Consider the following 16264-nt stretch of genomic DNA (forward strand, 5'->3'; position numbering starts at 1 on the left):
GCTTTGTAGTATAATCTGAAGTCAGGGAGCCTGATTCCTCCAGCTCCAGTTTGCTTTCTCAAGATTGCTTTGGCTATTTGGGGTCTTTTTTGTTTCCATACAAATTGAGAAATTTTTTGTTCTAGTTCTGTGAAAAATGCCATTGTTAGTTTGATAGGGATTGCACTGAATCTGTAGATTGCTTTGGGTAGTATAGTCATTTTCACAATGTTGATTCTTCCAATCCAAGAACATAGGATATCTCTCCACCTGTTTGTGTCATCTTTCTTTCATCAGTGTCTTACAGTTTTACACATACAGTTCTTTTGTCTCCTTAGGTAGGTTTATTCCTAGGTATTTTATTCTTTTTGTTGCAATGGTAAATGGGAGTGTTTCCTTAATTTCTCTTTCAGGTTTTTCATCATTAGTGTATAGGAATGCAAGAGATTTCTGTGCATTAATTCTGTATCCTGCTACTCTACCAAATTCATTGATTAGCTCTAGTAGTTTTCTGGTAGCATCTTTAGGATTCTCTATGTATAGTATCATGTCATCTGCAAACAGTGACAGTTTTACTTCTTCTTTTCTGATTTATATTTCTTTTTCTTCTCTGATTGCTGTGGCTAAAACTTCCAAAAACTATGTTGAATAATAGTGGTGAGACTGGGCAACCTTATCTTGTTCCTGATCTTAGAGGAAATGGTTTCAGTTTTTCACCACTGAGAATGATGTTGGATGTGGGTTTGTCATATATGGCCTTTATTATGTTGAGGTAGGTTCCCTCTATGCCCACTTTCTGGAGAATTTTTATCATAAATGCGTGTTGAATTCTGTCAAACCCAAAAGCTTTTTCTGCATCTATTGAGATTATCATATGGTTTCTCTCCTTCAATTTGTTAATATGGTGTATCACATTGATTGATTTGTGTATATTGAAGAATTCTTGCATTCCTGGGATAAACCCCACTTGATCATGGTGTATAATCCTTTTAATGTGCTGTTGGATTCTGTCTGCTAGTATTTTGTTGAGGATTTTTGCATCTTTGTTCATCAGAGATATTGGCCTGTAGTTTTCTTTTGTTGTGACATCTTTGGTTTTGGTATCAGGATGATTGGTGGCCTTGTAGAATGAGTTTGGGAGTGTTCCTCCCTCTGCTATATTTTGGAAGAGTACGAGAAGGATAGGTGTTAGCTCTTCTCTAAATGTTTGATAGAATTCGCCTGTATCACTGTGTTTTTGATTTGCATTTCCCTAATGATTAATAATGCTGAGTGCCTTTCTATGTGCTTATTGGACATTTGTGCAAGTCCTTTGGAAAGATGTCTATTCAAAACCTTTGGCTGTTTTTAATCTGGTTGTCTTTTTATTACTGAGCTGTATGACCTCTTGTTACAAGTCCCTTATTAGATACATAATTTGCAAATATTTTTTCCTTTTCTATAGGTTGTCTTTTCCTTCCTTGAGCATTACTTATGGAAAAATTCCTATTCATTTTGAAAAGCTGTCTGAAAAATGCTCTTACTGACACAGTGGGGGAAGAACAGGGTTAAAAAGTTGTGACATTAAGAACAAGTAACACATTATGGCCTATGTTACTTGTAAAGGAATACCTGAGCCCAGCTAATGTTATTAAAAGAAGAGAAAAAGTTATTAGCTCTCTTCTTAGGTGTCTATTTCCAAACAAGCCTTGATAGTTAAAGAAAAATCATACTGAAACATGTTTCATGTAAGAGTTTTAATTTGAGGACATCTTTTAATATGAGCAGACTGTGGGGGTTAGGTTATCAGTGTGACAAGTTTAAAAGAATAAACTTGACTAGAATAATAATGTAGAAATGAAACGAGAAAGGGCAATCGAAAACAGAATGTAGAGATAAGAACAACCCAAATCATTTTAGAGAGCTCAGAAATGATTAAGAATGATTAAGAGCACTGTCTGAACCCAGAATAAACTTATAATGCCGACACAGCCATACAGAGCAAAGCAATGCTTTCTCTTTATAAATAAGGGAAAAATTTCAAAGAGCTTACACTGGATAACTTAGCATTTTAAGGAATTCTACAGGGAATCCTTTATAAAACAAAAGTTTACATAGAGAGAGTCAAAAGAAAGCAATATCGATCCTCAGATTATTTCTTACTACATGATTGGAAAGAATGGTAAGATGATTTGCAAAACCACCTTCAAACTATTAAAAATGTCATAACTTTGGTGATCTGCCACTTAAAATTAATGAAGCTTAATATGAAAATTCAATTGCACATAAAGTTCTAAAACTATCATAATACAATATGGTAAATAAGGGTAATACACATTTAATCCTCAGTACCAATTATTTTATTTACATTGTATGTTAACAGTGTATTTCAAGGTTCCACCCTCCAATTCTTGGTTTGGAGATGCTAATGTAGGATAAGATTTTTCTAAAACTTACTTCTTTTTAAATTTGGCTTTTTTCCTTAGAACAGTTTGTCCCTAAAATAAAATACTCACTCCCAAATAATCGAACTAAAGAAACATTTGCTTCTCTTACCTTTACTTACTGACAGGAGAAGATTTGGATCTCTTGGATGGAATTTCAGCTCATTGATAGCATTTCCATGGCCAACATAGTGCTATAATAAATTTAAAACATTTCTTCAACTTCCATATAAAAATCAATAAATTCTTTTTCATTAATCTTAGGAGAATGGAAAAATAGTTTCACTTGAAATAGTGGTTCTCAACCTTGGCTGCATATTAAAAGCAACCAACTTGAAGGAAAAATAAAAGATGTTCAAGTCCCATTTGCAGATATTTTGAACCACAGCAAGGGTTTAAACGATTATCAGGTGATTCTAATGTACCCCCAAGGTTAATGTGATTTGTGAAATTTTTTTAGTATCAACTTTCAAGGCTTCACTTTTCAGTTCTTTACAAGGTGCTCTTGACTCTACACCCCCTATTTAGGGGATTTTGGAAAATGAGCTCACTCTTTTCTTATTGTTCATTTAAAGCCCCTCAGACTAAAGCAAGACAAAAGGACAGAAATTATTTTAAAAGAAAATAGTTCAAATGATAAAATTTTCCCACTTATCCCTTAATTTGCATTACCCAAATGTGACAAAGGTCTCAAAAGACTTGTCTAAATGAAGCAATAGGCAAAGTACAAACCAAATTAGAAATTGCACAGACATTGACTCTGTTTTAAATTCAACATGACAAGCTTTTGCAGGTGTGCATTCAAAAAAAAAAAGCAGATCTATAATTTAACAAGAAAACCCACCTTTATGCACTGCATTGTTATGGGATTAATTATCCTAATTATGCCTCTAGATCCAGCTACAGCTAGCAGAGGATGGCTTGTATTGCTATCATATGTCCATGCACAAGTGTAAAAGTTCTCATCAGCCTAAGAAATGCCAGTTAAGAAATATAATTTGTTTTTGAAAAGTAAACACATCAATGATCACAATACTATACACAAAAACCTCCAAAGAACTGCTGAAGTATTTGACAAAGAAGTTCCCATTTTTCTTTACACTACCAGGTTTAACCAATGGAGATTTTAGGTCTAAAATCTATACCAAATGATCAAACAAATCCAGTCCTTCCACTCAGTTTTGATTACTATTTTGCTGTTTGCATAACTATTTACCTGTCTTTTTAGCAGACACAGCCAATGTGTAAATGAATGGGCATGGCTGTGTCCCAAATAAAAATTTATTTACAAAACAGGTGGCCAGGGGTTTCCCTGGTGGTGCAGTGCTTGAGAGTCCGCCTGCCGATGCAGGGGACACAGGTTCGTGCCCTGGTCCGGGAAGATCCCACATGCTGTGGAGCGGCTGGGCCCATGAGCCATGGCCGCTGAGCCTGCGCATCCGGAGCCTGTGCTCCACAATGGGAGAGGCCACAACAGTGAGAGGCCCTCGTACTGCAAAAACAAACAAACAAACAAAAAACAGGTGGCCAGCTCTATAGGCTGTAATTTGCTGATCCTGGCTCTGTCTCAGTAACTCTGTGTGCCTCTAGATAAAGATCAATAACTATTCAGTTTTCCACCTTTTCCTGTGTGAGACCTTCCCAGTACGACTACAGGTTACTTTTTTTCTTATCACCTAAGGGAAGACTAAATGTTCCTGTTTTTTCTTATTTGCTAGCTTTTTCAAATGGATCTGGAAGAAATCTTATCACCAAGCTTTGACTGTTGTACCCTTTGGCTTTTTAAAGCTTTTTTTTTATAAACCCATGTTTTACAGTATTTCCTAAACAAACTGCACATGTTTATTTTTTCCCTGTAGGCTTTGATGACCAAATACTTGGTATGACTGCCAGGCACAGCTTCTGATTAACCCAAGTTCACCAATATAACTGCCCTGAAATGATAAAATTCCAAGCAAGGTCAAAGAAACAGGAAGTTTCTGCTTTCATTTTCTATTACAGGATTTCCAATGCTCATCTCCAGATACCCACACTGTCCTCCTTCATATCCACCCTACAATGGCTTTCTAGGAATCAGGAAAACTAGATACTAGGAATCTTTTGGGTGACAGTGAAAGATAGCATTGGTTAAAGTTAAGAAAGGACAATATAACTTTAGAGAACTAACTAATTTCCAAAAGTTTTGGGGTACTTATTGAAAGTCAATTTCTTTAGCCAACAATATGGAAAACCCAGGAAAGGATACATCAGCATCCACATAAGATTGCAACAACCGGATTTCTCCTTGTGAGTGACATTCATATAAGGTAACCTAATGAAAACAAAAATACAGTAAATTTTATCTCGAATGTAGAAACACACTCTTCAGCTTTTGAACATATTTTAGTCACAAATGTATCTCAAAGATGCTACAGAAACTACTGCTTTAAAAGAGCTCCTTTAAACTTAAGGAAGCTATTATAAAGCCTAATGCATTACATAATTTTCAGAATATATTAAATACTACAGTAATAATAATGGTTTCTATTTCCAATGTTTTCAACTTTTATCTCATCCATGTAATTGCACCAACTCTTCCAAGTAAATAAAGTTGAATGCCTCACAGTAAAGTATAACTACTCCCTAAAATTGTAGTTTATCTTTTTTTTTTTTTTTTTTGGCTGCACCACAAGGCTTGCAGGATCCCAGTTCCCTGACCAGGGAATGAACCCAGACCTATGGCAGGGAGTCCCAACCACTGGACCATCAGGGAATTCCCGTGGTTTATCCTCCTTTAAAGCTTTAAAGTCTTTGGATAGTTTTAGAACATTATTAATTACATATAAGAAAATCTAGGACTTCCCTGGTGGCACAGTGGTTAAGAATCCACCTGCCAATGCAGGGGACACAGGTTTGAGCCCTGGTCCAGGAAGATCCCACATGCCACGGATCAACAAAGCCCGTGTACTACAACTACTGAGCCTGCGCTCTAGAGCCTGCGAGCCACAAGTACTGAAGCCCGTGTGCCACAAGTACTGAAGCCCATGTGCCTAGAGCCGGTGCTCTGCAACAAGAGAAGCCACTGCAATAAGAAGCCCACGCACCGCAACGAAGAATAGCCCCTCCTCGCCACAACTAGAGAAAGCCCACGTGTAGCAACGAAGACCCAACACAGCCAAAAATGAATAAATAAATAAATTAAATTTTAAAAAAAAGAAAATCTAAAATTTGCCTAATAAGTTTCTCATGGACATTGCTCATCAAATATTAACTTTCTGATGTACAGTAGCCTTTTCGTCACATATTCTAAAATTAATAATATATACACTTTATTCAATTATGTACAGTTGTCCCTTGGTATCTGCCGAGGATTGCTTCCAGAATTCCCCACAGATACCAAAATCTGAGGATGCTCAAGTTCCTTATATAAAATGGCATAGTGTACGCATATAGCCTCACACATCCTCCCATATACTTTAAGTCATCTCTAGACCACTATGACATCTAATACAATGTAAATGCTATATAAATAGTTGCCAGTGCAAAGCAAATTCCAGTTCTGCTTTTTGGAACTTTCTGGAATTTTCTTTTCTGAATATTTCTGATCCACACTTGATTGAATCTGTGGATGTGGAACCCACAGATACAGAGGGCTTACTCTATAATACTAAATTTTTTATAAATTTCTTTCCATTCTTCTTACAGCTTAGTCATGTTAGCAATAACATGTTATTATTCTTAATAAGAGTCTATAAGAACTCTATAAAGATCCTTTAAATCATCTATCATCACCTATTAACAAGATAATCGCTACATTAATATTCTAAAAAAAATTCCTTATATGGATGCTAACTAGGTTGTCTTAAGAGATTATTTTGCTTTATTTTCTTTCTTTTTTTAAAAAAAGAAGTCCAGGGCTTCCCTGGTGGCGCAGTGGTTGGGAGTCCGCCTGCTGATGCAGGGGACATGGGTTCGTGCCCCGGTCCGGGAAGATCCCACATGCCGTGGAGCCTGCGCGTCCGTAGCCTGTGCTCCGCAGCGGGAGAGGCCGCAGCAGTGAGAGGCCCACATACCGCAAAAAAAAAAAAAAAAAAAAGAAGTCCAAACAGCAGACCTTTTTATAATTCAGTAACGTATAATTCAATGTCATTTTAAATGAGAACAGGGATTCTTTTGGTTAGAAAGCCTGGAACATTACAATGAGCATACTGGAGCACAAACTATACTAATTCTAATTATACTAATATGATGGTGAAGTTAGTGAAGTATAATCAGGCTTATAGTGATGTCTGAAAAGTGGATACAAATGAATTAATGGATTATGTTCCCAATTTTCGGAAAAAATAACCTTAATCTCTTCTTCAAACTACATCAATTTCCCTCTGAATTGTTGTTTTCAAGCTACATATCACAACCTACATTTGGCTAAACACCAAAAAAAGCTGTTATTCCAGGTTATCAACTTGAGTATAGCGTTTCAAATTTTCAGAACTTCAATGACCAGTAAAAGCAACAGAGCCTTAAATTTAATTAAAACTTCCTTAAAGACTTCCAGGAAATTACTTAAAGCCAAATTTTACTTTTTAGAAAACAGGAATAGCAAAGTTCTAGCCCAGAATAGATGCATGTGTGTTTGTATGATCCTCAAACTTTCAGAATAAAAAAGCTTGGAAATATGCTGACATTTGAAAAATACTCAGCTGACAACTCCCAAGTTAATTTTGATTGAGAACAGAATACTAACACTAAAACAGCAAACAAATATAGGAAACGGCGTGCATTAAAAATCATGGTCTTTTATTTCTCTAAAATGCTTAGCACAATTACTAAAGAAGCATAAATTTAATTTCACTCAATTAAAATAACAATTTATGGAACACCTCTCAGATTCACCTCCTTCCCCTACCCTCTTGTGCTAAAGGTAAAGAAAGTGACTTTGTTTATTGTCAATCCATACCAAGTAGTCAACTTCCTCCGTCTTTCTTTTTCCAAATACGCCAATCTGTTTCTTTGTTACTTCTCATAACTCCTAGTACAGTACTAATGAATAAGCAGAATGTCAGCTAATACAGTAAAGACTTATCAGGAGGACAATTTTTCCGAAGTGATTTCAGCTTAACAGAAAACTCCTGATTCTCCCTGGTAAGCACTAGGGAATCTTCCTTTTTCCCATTTATTTAGAAGTGAACGGAAATAAACAAGCCTGTGCAATCCACTTTTTCAGCCCCAGGTTTAACTTAAAAGTTTAATCATTTACATCAAAACATGCCCAGCATGGTTTTTTCTATGCATTCTCTCAGTTCAAGATACTCTGCTTCCTAAAAACAATTCAAAACAAATGTTTATTGCATATAATTAAAATATTTTCAGTAACTATTACATAAATCCACTGGATTTACGCCTTCCATTTACAGAGAGCAACTAATTATGTTTATTATTTTTAAGAAATAACAAAAAAAACCCAAAAACAAACAAAAAAGAAATAACAGACTTCTTACCCTAAATTGACAAACTATCACAGTCACTTCTAACAAGCAAGGTCAATTTTTTCAGCCACTCAAAACAAAATATTTATGAGTACAAAATGTAAATAGAAACCTGTTTCATGAACAATTGGGAGTATATATGAAATTAAGATATATTTTCAGTCATGAATATTACTTTTAATTTTGTCAGTTTCTAGAATGCTTCACTTTTACATAAAGGAACAATATTGTCAAACCACCTATACAAAGTTTACTTCAAAATCATTACACTTCAATGTTATATTAACACCAGACTCTGGTAAGCCAAATGCCAAACAGTCCCCTTAACACTCACTCTGTTGCTTCCTACAGTTGCAAACACTAATGGATCTCCTTCTTTACTGTGCCAGTTAAACTGAACTCCAAACAATGGCTGATTATGATCTTCCTATAAAATAACCAAGAAATAAGAAAAATTAATATATTTTAGAGACCAAAAAATGGTACTAAACTGACCATTCCCATTATAATTTTTTTCCAAAATGCAAGTTGCAGTTTTATATATCATACATAAACTGACTTTTGACACTTAAAAGGTATCCGTTAGTCCAGTTTTCACATTTTAAAATACTGGCGCATGATAAAGCTTTATAACAATTAAAGATTTAAATCAAAGGTTAGGTAACAAGTACTCATCAATGAAAATACTTTGATAGTTGCCTTCTATATCCTTAAACCCAACTGCATGCTTCTGAATCAAAATAAAATGGGTAATTGTGGCAAAGGCATTTAATCCCTTACGACATAAGGACACAATTTATTTTTCTGAAATAACAAATAACCTAACAGTTAATATAGTTTCTCCAGTACTCATTAAACTTTATTAGGTTTAATTTCCCTCGTACAGTGAAGCATATCAGACTCCATTCAAATCACTGCTTTCTACAGTTCTATAGAAACAACTTTAAGTAACCTTGAATTTGGGTCCTAAAAGAAAAACAACCCAAGAAGTTTTATAATGAACAAGAATACTTGAACAGTGGGGGCCAGGGGAGGCAGCGGGCTGTAACTTCACAGTTACCAGGAGGCTATAAGGAGATGTAAAAAAACAAGTATTCAGGTTTTTTTAAATTTTTATTTTACATTGGAGTAGAGTTGATTAACAATGTTGTATTAGTTTCAGGTGCACAGCAAAGTGATTCAGCCATACATATGCAGCTTTTTCAAATTCTTTTCCCATTTAGGCCACCACAGAATATTGAGCAGAGTTCCCTGTGCTACAAGTATTCAGTTTTGTTCACAAAGTTATTTTTCAGCCTTAATTATACTGGCAATCTCCTGGTGTTTAATAGTAACTTTCATATTCACTTTAAGGCACTGATTTCACTTTTAAAGTATAACAACATTTATTTCTTATCCTTCAAAAAGCCATAGCTTTAGGCTTTGGAAATATTTAATCAAAATATCCAAATGGCAGTTAAAACCACCTTCCAGATATACTACGTAAAAAATAGGTTAATATACCTAAATATTAACATGAAACTACAATGGACACTTTGCTTTAGAAGAAGGAAAAAAAAAAAATAACAACCACTGAGATTAATTTCCCTCCTTTTAAGACAATATAATTTGACACACTGAGCAAGGCATTTTGCTACATAGACAGGAAAATAATTTCCATAAAGCCATAGCTTCTTATGCTTTCCGAAGACTTTAAAGTATATTTAGATATTTTTAAAAGAATCTATCTAACATATGTATAAGATAACATAATGTATATTTTTGCTCAGCACAGGAAAAACACCCCCAAATTTAAAAAACAGGAAATGAATACATGTAAAACATTTAAAGTAAACCAGTAATCCTTTTTAAAAATAAAAACACTATTGAGGAAGGTAGTAATCTAAATAACTCCAACCTATTTTTTCCAAATATTGAATATTCAAAAAAATTTTTAGTTTCTACCTTTTTCTTTGAAAACAATTACAAATAAAAGAGTTAAATTTTTAAAGACTGCACAAAGACATCTGTTTCAATTTATGCTAACTCAAAGTTAATGAGTCACATTCAGTTTTTTTCAGTAACAGGTACCAGAAAGTGGCTTATGCTTTTAAGTTTTACCAAAATATGAAGAGTAACATTTCTCAAAATCAATAAAAACAGTAAAGAAAAACCAGATGCAATACTAGGTACTACTCATTTAATGTAAAACAAACAAAAAAAAGCTAAACAAATGTGGAATGGATTATAATAACTATGCAGTCTGCCCTACAAACAAAACTTCAGATTATTATAATTTTATAATATTTTTAACTTGACCGAATATCTTGAGCATAAAATGTTTACCACTGAGAAATAACTCTGGAGCCCATCATTCAGCACATAGACTGTGTCTTTCTGTACATACCTTGAGACTATTTACACATTTGAAAGAATATTTGCATTTCTTTGACTTCCATTTTCCCTTCCCCCAACTTTTCCTTCCAGGCGCGTTTGGCGTATTTGTAGGTGTATCAGGGCGTTCAGTGTTTGTACCACTTTCTATACTGACAGCATCATCCTATGAGCAGCAAATCAGAAAAAATTATATGAAACAGCAATACTGTACTTAGGAAATGAGTTCATACTGGGTAGCTACTGACTGGCCTAAAAGAATTAATAAATCCTGCAAGAAATGAAGAAATTTATTCTTGTCTCCAAATAAAAATAAAACACAAACACATTAGGATTTGTGGATATTTGATATTTCAGCAAAAATATAAACAAAAAAGCTAACCATGATGATGCTAATGGTAAGAATAATACTGCCTTTAAATAACAAGGCACTGGTCTGTGCCAGCCACTTTACTACATTGCCTCACTTCATCTTTACTGCTCTTCATACAAGGTACTGTTAGATAAGGAAGTGTTGCTTAGAGAGCCTAAATGGTGTCTTGCTGGTTAGGGCTGCTGGTATTCAAAACCAAAAGCTATGACTCCTAAATCTGACTGACCTACATGTCTTCATAATTTATTTGACTGCTGCTCAGTTTGGAGCATGGGAGTGGGTGGCCGTTTGAGGCTACAGTGTTAGTGCTTCCTACTTTAGATGAAAATCCTGATTATCATTCAAACTCTGCTTATTTATAACACTTAAACCATTTAGAATTTTTTTAGGTTCTACATGTTATGTGCTATATACAAGTGAAATCTGACTCATAGCTCTAAAATACTCATATAATAGAGCTCCAGAAACTCACTGTAAAGTAAAATCCTTCCAAATGTAGAAATGACTGCAGGAAACCTTGAAAACTCACCTAACTTATACCTTGTCTCCAGTCCACAAGCTATATTAATGGTCCTCTACTCTGAGAAGAGGATTTCACTACCTCCTTTGATTACATATTCCAAAGTGTTCCTTGGAATAAAGAGATTTATTTAAACCTATATCACCTTAGGGCAGTAGTTACTAAATTCATTCCAGAGGAAGCTTTTTTTCATGGAGTGCCTATTAACACCTATGAGAACACATATTAGGAACCATTGTCTCAGAGGTTATTTTTAAATTACTGCTTCCTAAAGTTGGTTTTATGATATTACAGAACATTAAAAATTAACTGGAGTATCAGAAAGTATATTAAAAATTCATATTAATTCCTTAAAAACTATATGGTATTATACAGCAGTTCTTAGGGGTGGTTTTTCAAAATGAATGGTTCCTACAAAAATGGAACGCTTTAAAAAAAAATACACAAATCATTCTAAAATATACTGGTTATCTAGGGTGAAAGAGAATGAAGTGGATAGATGGCACATAGTAATGCTCAATATCTAGACTGTAATTTAATGTAAATATAATCAGCTTTTATAGATATAGAAATGTAAAACTTTAGAGTTCAGTTCCTAGGTTGAAATCACTGGGGGTTTTTTTATTGTTGTTGTTTTAATATATATTTACTTATTTATTTAGGCTGCCCGGGGTCTTAGTTGCGGCATGCATGTGGGATCTAGTTCCTTGACCAGAAACTAAACCCGGACCCCCGCAATGGAAGTGCAGATTCTTACCCAATGGACCACTGGGGAAGTCCTGAAATCACTGTTAATCTCTATTTCTCCCTACCTTTCAGTTGTATTTACACAGTTAAAACCTAGTGTAGAAAACAATTTTGTGTTTCACTGGAAAACTATATAACTACTGCACGCTCCTCCGTGTTATCAGATTCTAACCCCCTTCACTGCCTTTGAACAATCTTACATCTCTTACACTGTGCATAATCCAAAGGTAGAGGTTCAAACTGTCTTCCCTTTCATGCTGAAGAAAAGTTTTTGTCTCCATTTGCAATTTCATCTCTACATTCCTTTAATCCATATACATTTGTACCGTTTGACTTACACGTGCCCAGTTCCCTCATATGAGTAAAATAAAATGTTTCTGAAAATTTATTCTTTTTCTGAAAATTATCTTTCAACACTAGAGAAATGAAATGATAAAACGGTTAGACATTTATTCACTAGCTTCTTCCCAGTCTGGAAAATTCTTCTTTCCATTCTAAAAATTCAACTGCTAATCAAGAAGCCCCACAAAACATTGTTAATAATTGGGGCACATTACATGTATGTGTATGCGTGTGTGTGTATGTGTATAAACTTTTAACCACTTAATTTACCCATCTCCTCAAATAGGCAAATCAAGACCAAATGGAAATCAAACAGTCAAATGGAAATGAAATACATTCACAATGCTTTCATTTTATTTTTAAATTCAAACCTTTCCTAAGTATCTAATATGTGTACAAACTGACTTCCACCTTGGCCCCTCCTCAAAATACAGAATGGTACTATGCAACATATATGGCACTACCATGTGCATTTGCTCAACAAGGAAACAGGGATAGTAATTTGGCCCTTAATCTTGCCACAGGCTGCTTAAGCAAAAGACATGTCTCCAGATTCAGCCTTCTGATCTCAGTACCAGACAACTATTAGTATTCTTCCATAAGCTAACTACTCTACAGTCATATTAAAAAGTTAATAGAATGGCAGATACATATAAAACAAACTTAAAATAGGTCGGATGTTAACTAGATTTATTGTGCTGATCATTTTGCAATGTATACAAATATCGAATCATTATATTGTGCATCTGAAATAATATAATGTTATTAATCAATTATACCTCAATTGAAAAAAACTTTAATGTCCTTCCAATTCTTTGATTCACCTTAACCGTAGCAAGCGCTCAGACTACCTTCACTCCAACTCAAAAACACCACATTCTTTCCTCCACTTGCTTTTGGCCTTCCTGTCGTTATTTGGCTCCCTCAAGAGTAAAACCACCTGCCCTTGTTAGCTTTTTCTGAACTCATTTTTATACAGAGTTCTCTACTCGCTTCCCTTAACCTATGTCCTAGATCTGGGTCCCTGGATGAAATTCAAAGGACCTGTGAACTTAAGCGGCAAAATAAACAAATACATAAATAAATTTAAAGTTGCATTTTAATTTTCACTATCTTTAAGTGAAATCTATTACTTCCTTCTATTATAATGCAGGCAGCATACATGCTAATGTTACTGTAGCTGTGACTTTCTCACCAATGAAATCAGGTATTTTTATATCACATTATAGTTGTTGTAGATCTCAAAAATTGTCTATGCCCATCATAACTATCAGAGTCACTGCAGACCTAGTTACTTAATGTGCTAATAAAGAAGCACTTGATATTAAAGCACTTTATTAAAACAAATCTTAAATTTGTTTTTTAACATTCTGTAACTTTTTTTATAATTTTATCACTGATTTTGTTTGTAATCTTATATATTGTATTTTATACATTTGAAACTATTATTCTGAGAAGGTTTCACAGGATTTATTAAGGTGTCCAAAGCACAATAAAGGTTAAAAGTCCCAGCCAAATGGAGGAACCAAAACAACGGCTTAGTCCAATCATCTAGTTCTGAATAGCTTTAGTATGCATCAAGGAGTACATTCCTCTTAAGGGTCTGTAAAAAGAAAATAACCTTTCAATTTATTTGGTTCCCTGAAATTTTCCTCAGTCTAATAGGTTATTGATATTTTCATTACATTTCAGCCTGATTAATATGTGGAAGGGCCAGAAACATAAGTCTAGACAATGTGATTACAAAAGAAGTAATAGTAATTAACACTTGTATGGTACTTATTAAGGGGCAGGCACTCTTTTCAGCACTTTACCTATATTATCTCATTTAATCCTCACAAACATCCCATGAGGTAAATACCGTTATTATCCCCATTTTTAAGATAAGAATCTAAGGCAACTAGGTCAAGCACCTTGCTCAAGATCAAGCAACCGGTAAGCAGTAGAGTGGGGATTTTAACCTAAGAGATCCAGTTTGTGCTCCTAGTCACTAACCTAATCTGCCTAGAGAAATTTAAGAAGAGGTGGAAATAAAACAGACACCAAGGGCTGGAATGAAGAGGGTCAAAAATGTTAGATCCCAATATATAATAAGCTTGGGAAGCACAAACAGGAAAAAAACAGATTTAAAGTAACATTCAACACCTAAGCCTTCCAGAAATTTCAAGTCCAAATCCCACAAACTGACAATCTGCCAAATATCTTTCTTCTATCTGCAAAAAGAATTCTTTCCCATCTGTTCAGTGAAAATTCTGGTCTTGACACCATGCCATATATACGCTTCAGTCGGTGATGCAGTGATGTAGAACTTAGGAACTGGGTGTGTAAGGTACAACATTTATTCTTAAAACTAGCTAAACTGAGAAAAAGAACAACTTACACCACCTTCCTATAACACTTTAAAGGTTTAAAAAAGATAATCAGATGTTGTTACCTCGGAGGGTTCACATTTCAGAGTAGTAATTCGTTGAGTGAACTGTGAAGACATTTTGCTGACCTTACTGGATATAAACTTAAAACATGAAACTGAAAATTAATGTCAGTTCGGTCATTACTGGCGTCTTACCTAAAAACACTGGGATCAACTGTTGCGACGAACTAGAGCATTACCAAGATCCATTTAAGAGTTAAAAAAAAAAAATCTGATTCCAAAACACCTTACACATGCGAAGCCAAGAGCCCACACCTAAAGACATCTACCCTGACCACAGCGGCCTAAAATCTTCCAGGTCATCCCCTTTATCTTAGTGAAAACTTACAAAAGAGTAACTGTCCCTTCTCATTCCTTCCTCAAGGGTCGTTTCCCCCTCCAAGTCAGTAGACGACCCTCTCAATTTTCCTCCTCCTGAAGAGAAGCCGACTGTCAGGCACGCCCCTTCTCCACGGACAAGACAGGAACGGACACAAAAGCCCCTTTAAAAGAGTCACCGAAATCTCTTACGTCTAAGAGCTAATCTTCCCATCCTGGACAGTCGGTAAGGGTCTACGAGTGACACGGCCCCTAAATTCCTTTTTAAAAGTCCATTAACACATGCTGGCCCCTCCTTCCAACTGTCTTAGAAAAACCTCTAACTTGCCTTTTAAACTACTGGAATCTCAGATCCGCACTCTCCCAAAATCTGCCTAAAGGCCCAGACACTCCGCATGCACGCAAAAAGATCTCAGAGCCCTCTGACCTCCACCACCACGCTCTCTCTAAAACCACTCTCCTTCGTCAAGTTTCCGCTCGCTCTCGGCCGCAGCTCAAAATCCCCGTAGAGACAAGTTCGATGTTCTCCTCCACGCCCGCGTTTTCCTGAGTAGAGGGTGACACCTCTCCCTCCCCCCACAGCCGCCTGCCCGCCCCCGCGCCTACAGTTTAAAAAGAATTTGAAACTTTCACTCCAAAGTCCCGTCCGGACTGCTCAGCGCTGCACTCACATTCTCGTCTCCAGAGAGGTCCGGGTTGCTGTTCTCGTCGCTGCTCAGCTTCTGCTTCTTGGCCGCAGGCATGTCTGTTCCCGCCGGCGCTGTAGACACTTCCCTCTCGGACATATTCCTCCGCCTCCCTCCAGGTTCCTGCCGCCTAGGGCGGGGCCTCCGCCACACCGCCGTCAAGCAAGCCCGTCCGGAGCTTGCCGCAAAGTTGCCACTGCCGCCGCCACCTCCACCACTCCCCCCACTGTCGCAAACCGCGCCCAGCCGCCGAGGCGGGCGTGCGTGCGACCCCGCCACACTGCTGAAAAAGGGGCGCGCGCGCGCGCCCTCCCGCGCGGCTTCCTGGATCCTTCCCTTTCCCCACTCCCGTCTTGCCCTTTTCCCGCCGCCCTCCCGGCAGTTTGCACGGAGAGGTGTGATCCTTGGCTTTCGAGGGCAATAGTTCGTACGTCCCCCTTCCCCACGACCGCCTCGAAAAAGGAGAGGCGGAACTCAGAGGGATGCCCCCTCACCCCCTTCCTCCTTCCAAAGACGTTTCAGCCGCTATTGGCCCAATCCTTCGATCCCCGACCCGCTGCAAGGACTCGAAAGTCTGTGGAATGGACTAGCCTATCAATGTCCCAGG

The 16264-nt window shown here is 36.5% G+C and overlaps 1 protein-coding gene across 2 annotated transcripts in view; it reads right to left on the reverse strand.

The window, feature by feature from the left end:
* EED (embryonic ectoderm development) overlaps nucleotides 1-16026 on the reverse strand; it is a 33457-nt gene extending 17431 nt beyond the window's left edge. For both annotated transcript variants that reach the window (XM_082844517.1, XM_082844518.1), the window contains exons 1-6: nucleotides 15643-16026; nucleotides 10254-10406; nucleotides 8202-8294; nucleotides 4648-4713; nucleotides 3247-3372; nucleotides 2515-2596 (exon numbers count right to left, since the gene is read on the reverse strand). In XM_082844517.1, coding sequence (XP_082700643.1) covers nucleotides 2515-2596; nucleotides 3247-3372; nucleotides 4648-4713; nucleotides 8202-8294; nucleotides 10254-10406; nucleotides 15643-15756 — 634 coding nt within the window. In that variant the 5' untranslated portion in view covers nucleotides 15757-16026. The remainder of the gene's footprint in view (nucleotides 1-2514; nucleotides 2597-3246; nucleotides 3373-4647; nucleotides 4714-8201; nucleotides 8295-10253; nucleotides 10407-15642) is intronic.
* Between the last annotated feature and the right edge of the window lie 238 nt (nucleotides 16027-16264).

Source organism: Leucopleurus acutus (genome assembly GCF_964270905.1).
Source record: "Leucopleurus acutus genome assembly, chromosome: 8".
NCBI classification, from domain to species: Eukaryota; Metazoa; Chordata; class Mammalia; order Artiodactyla; family Delphinidae; genus Leucopleurus; species Leucopleurus acutus.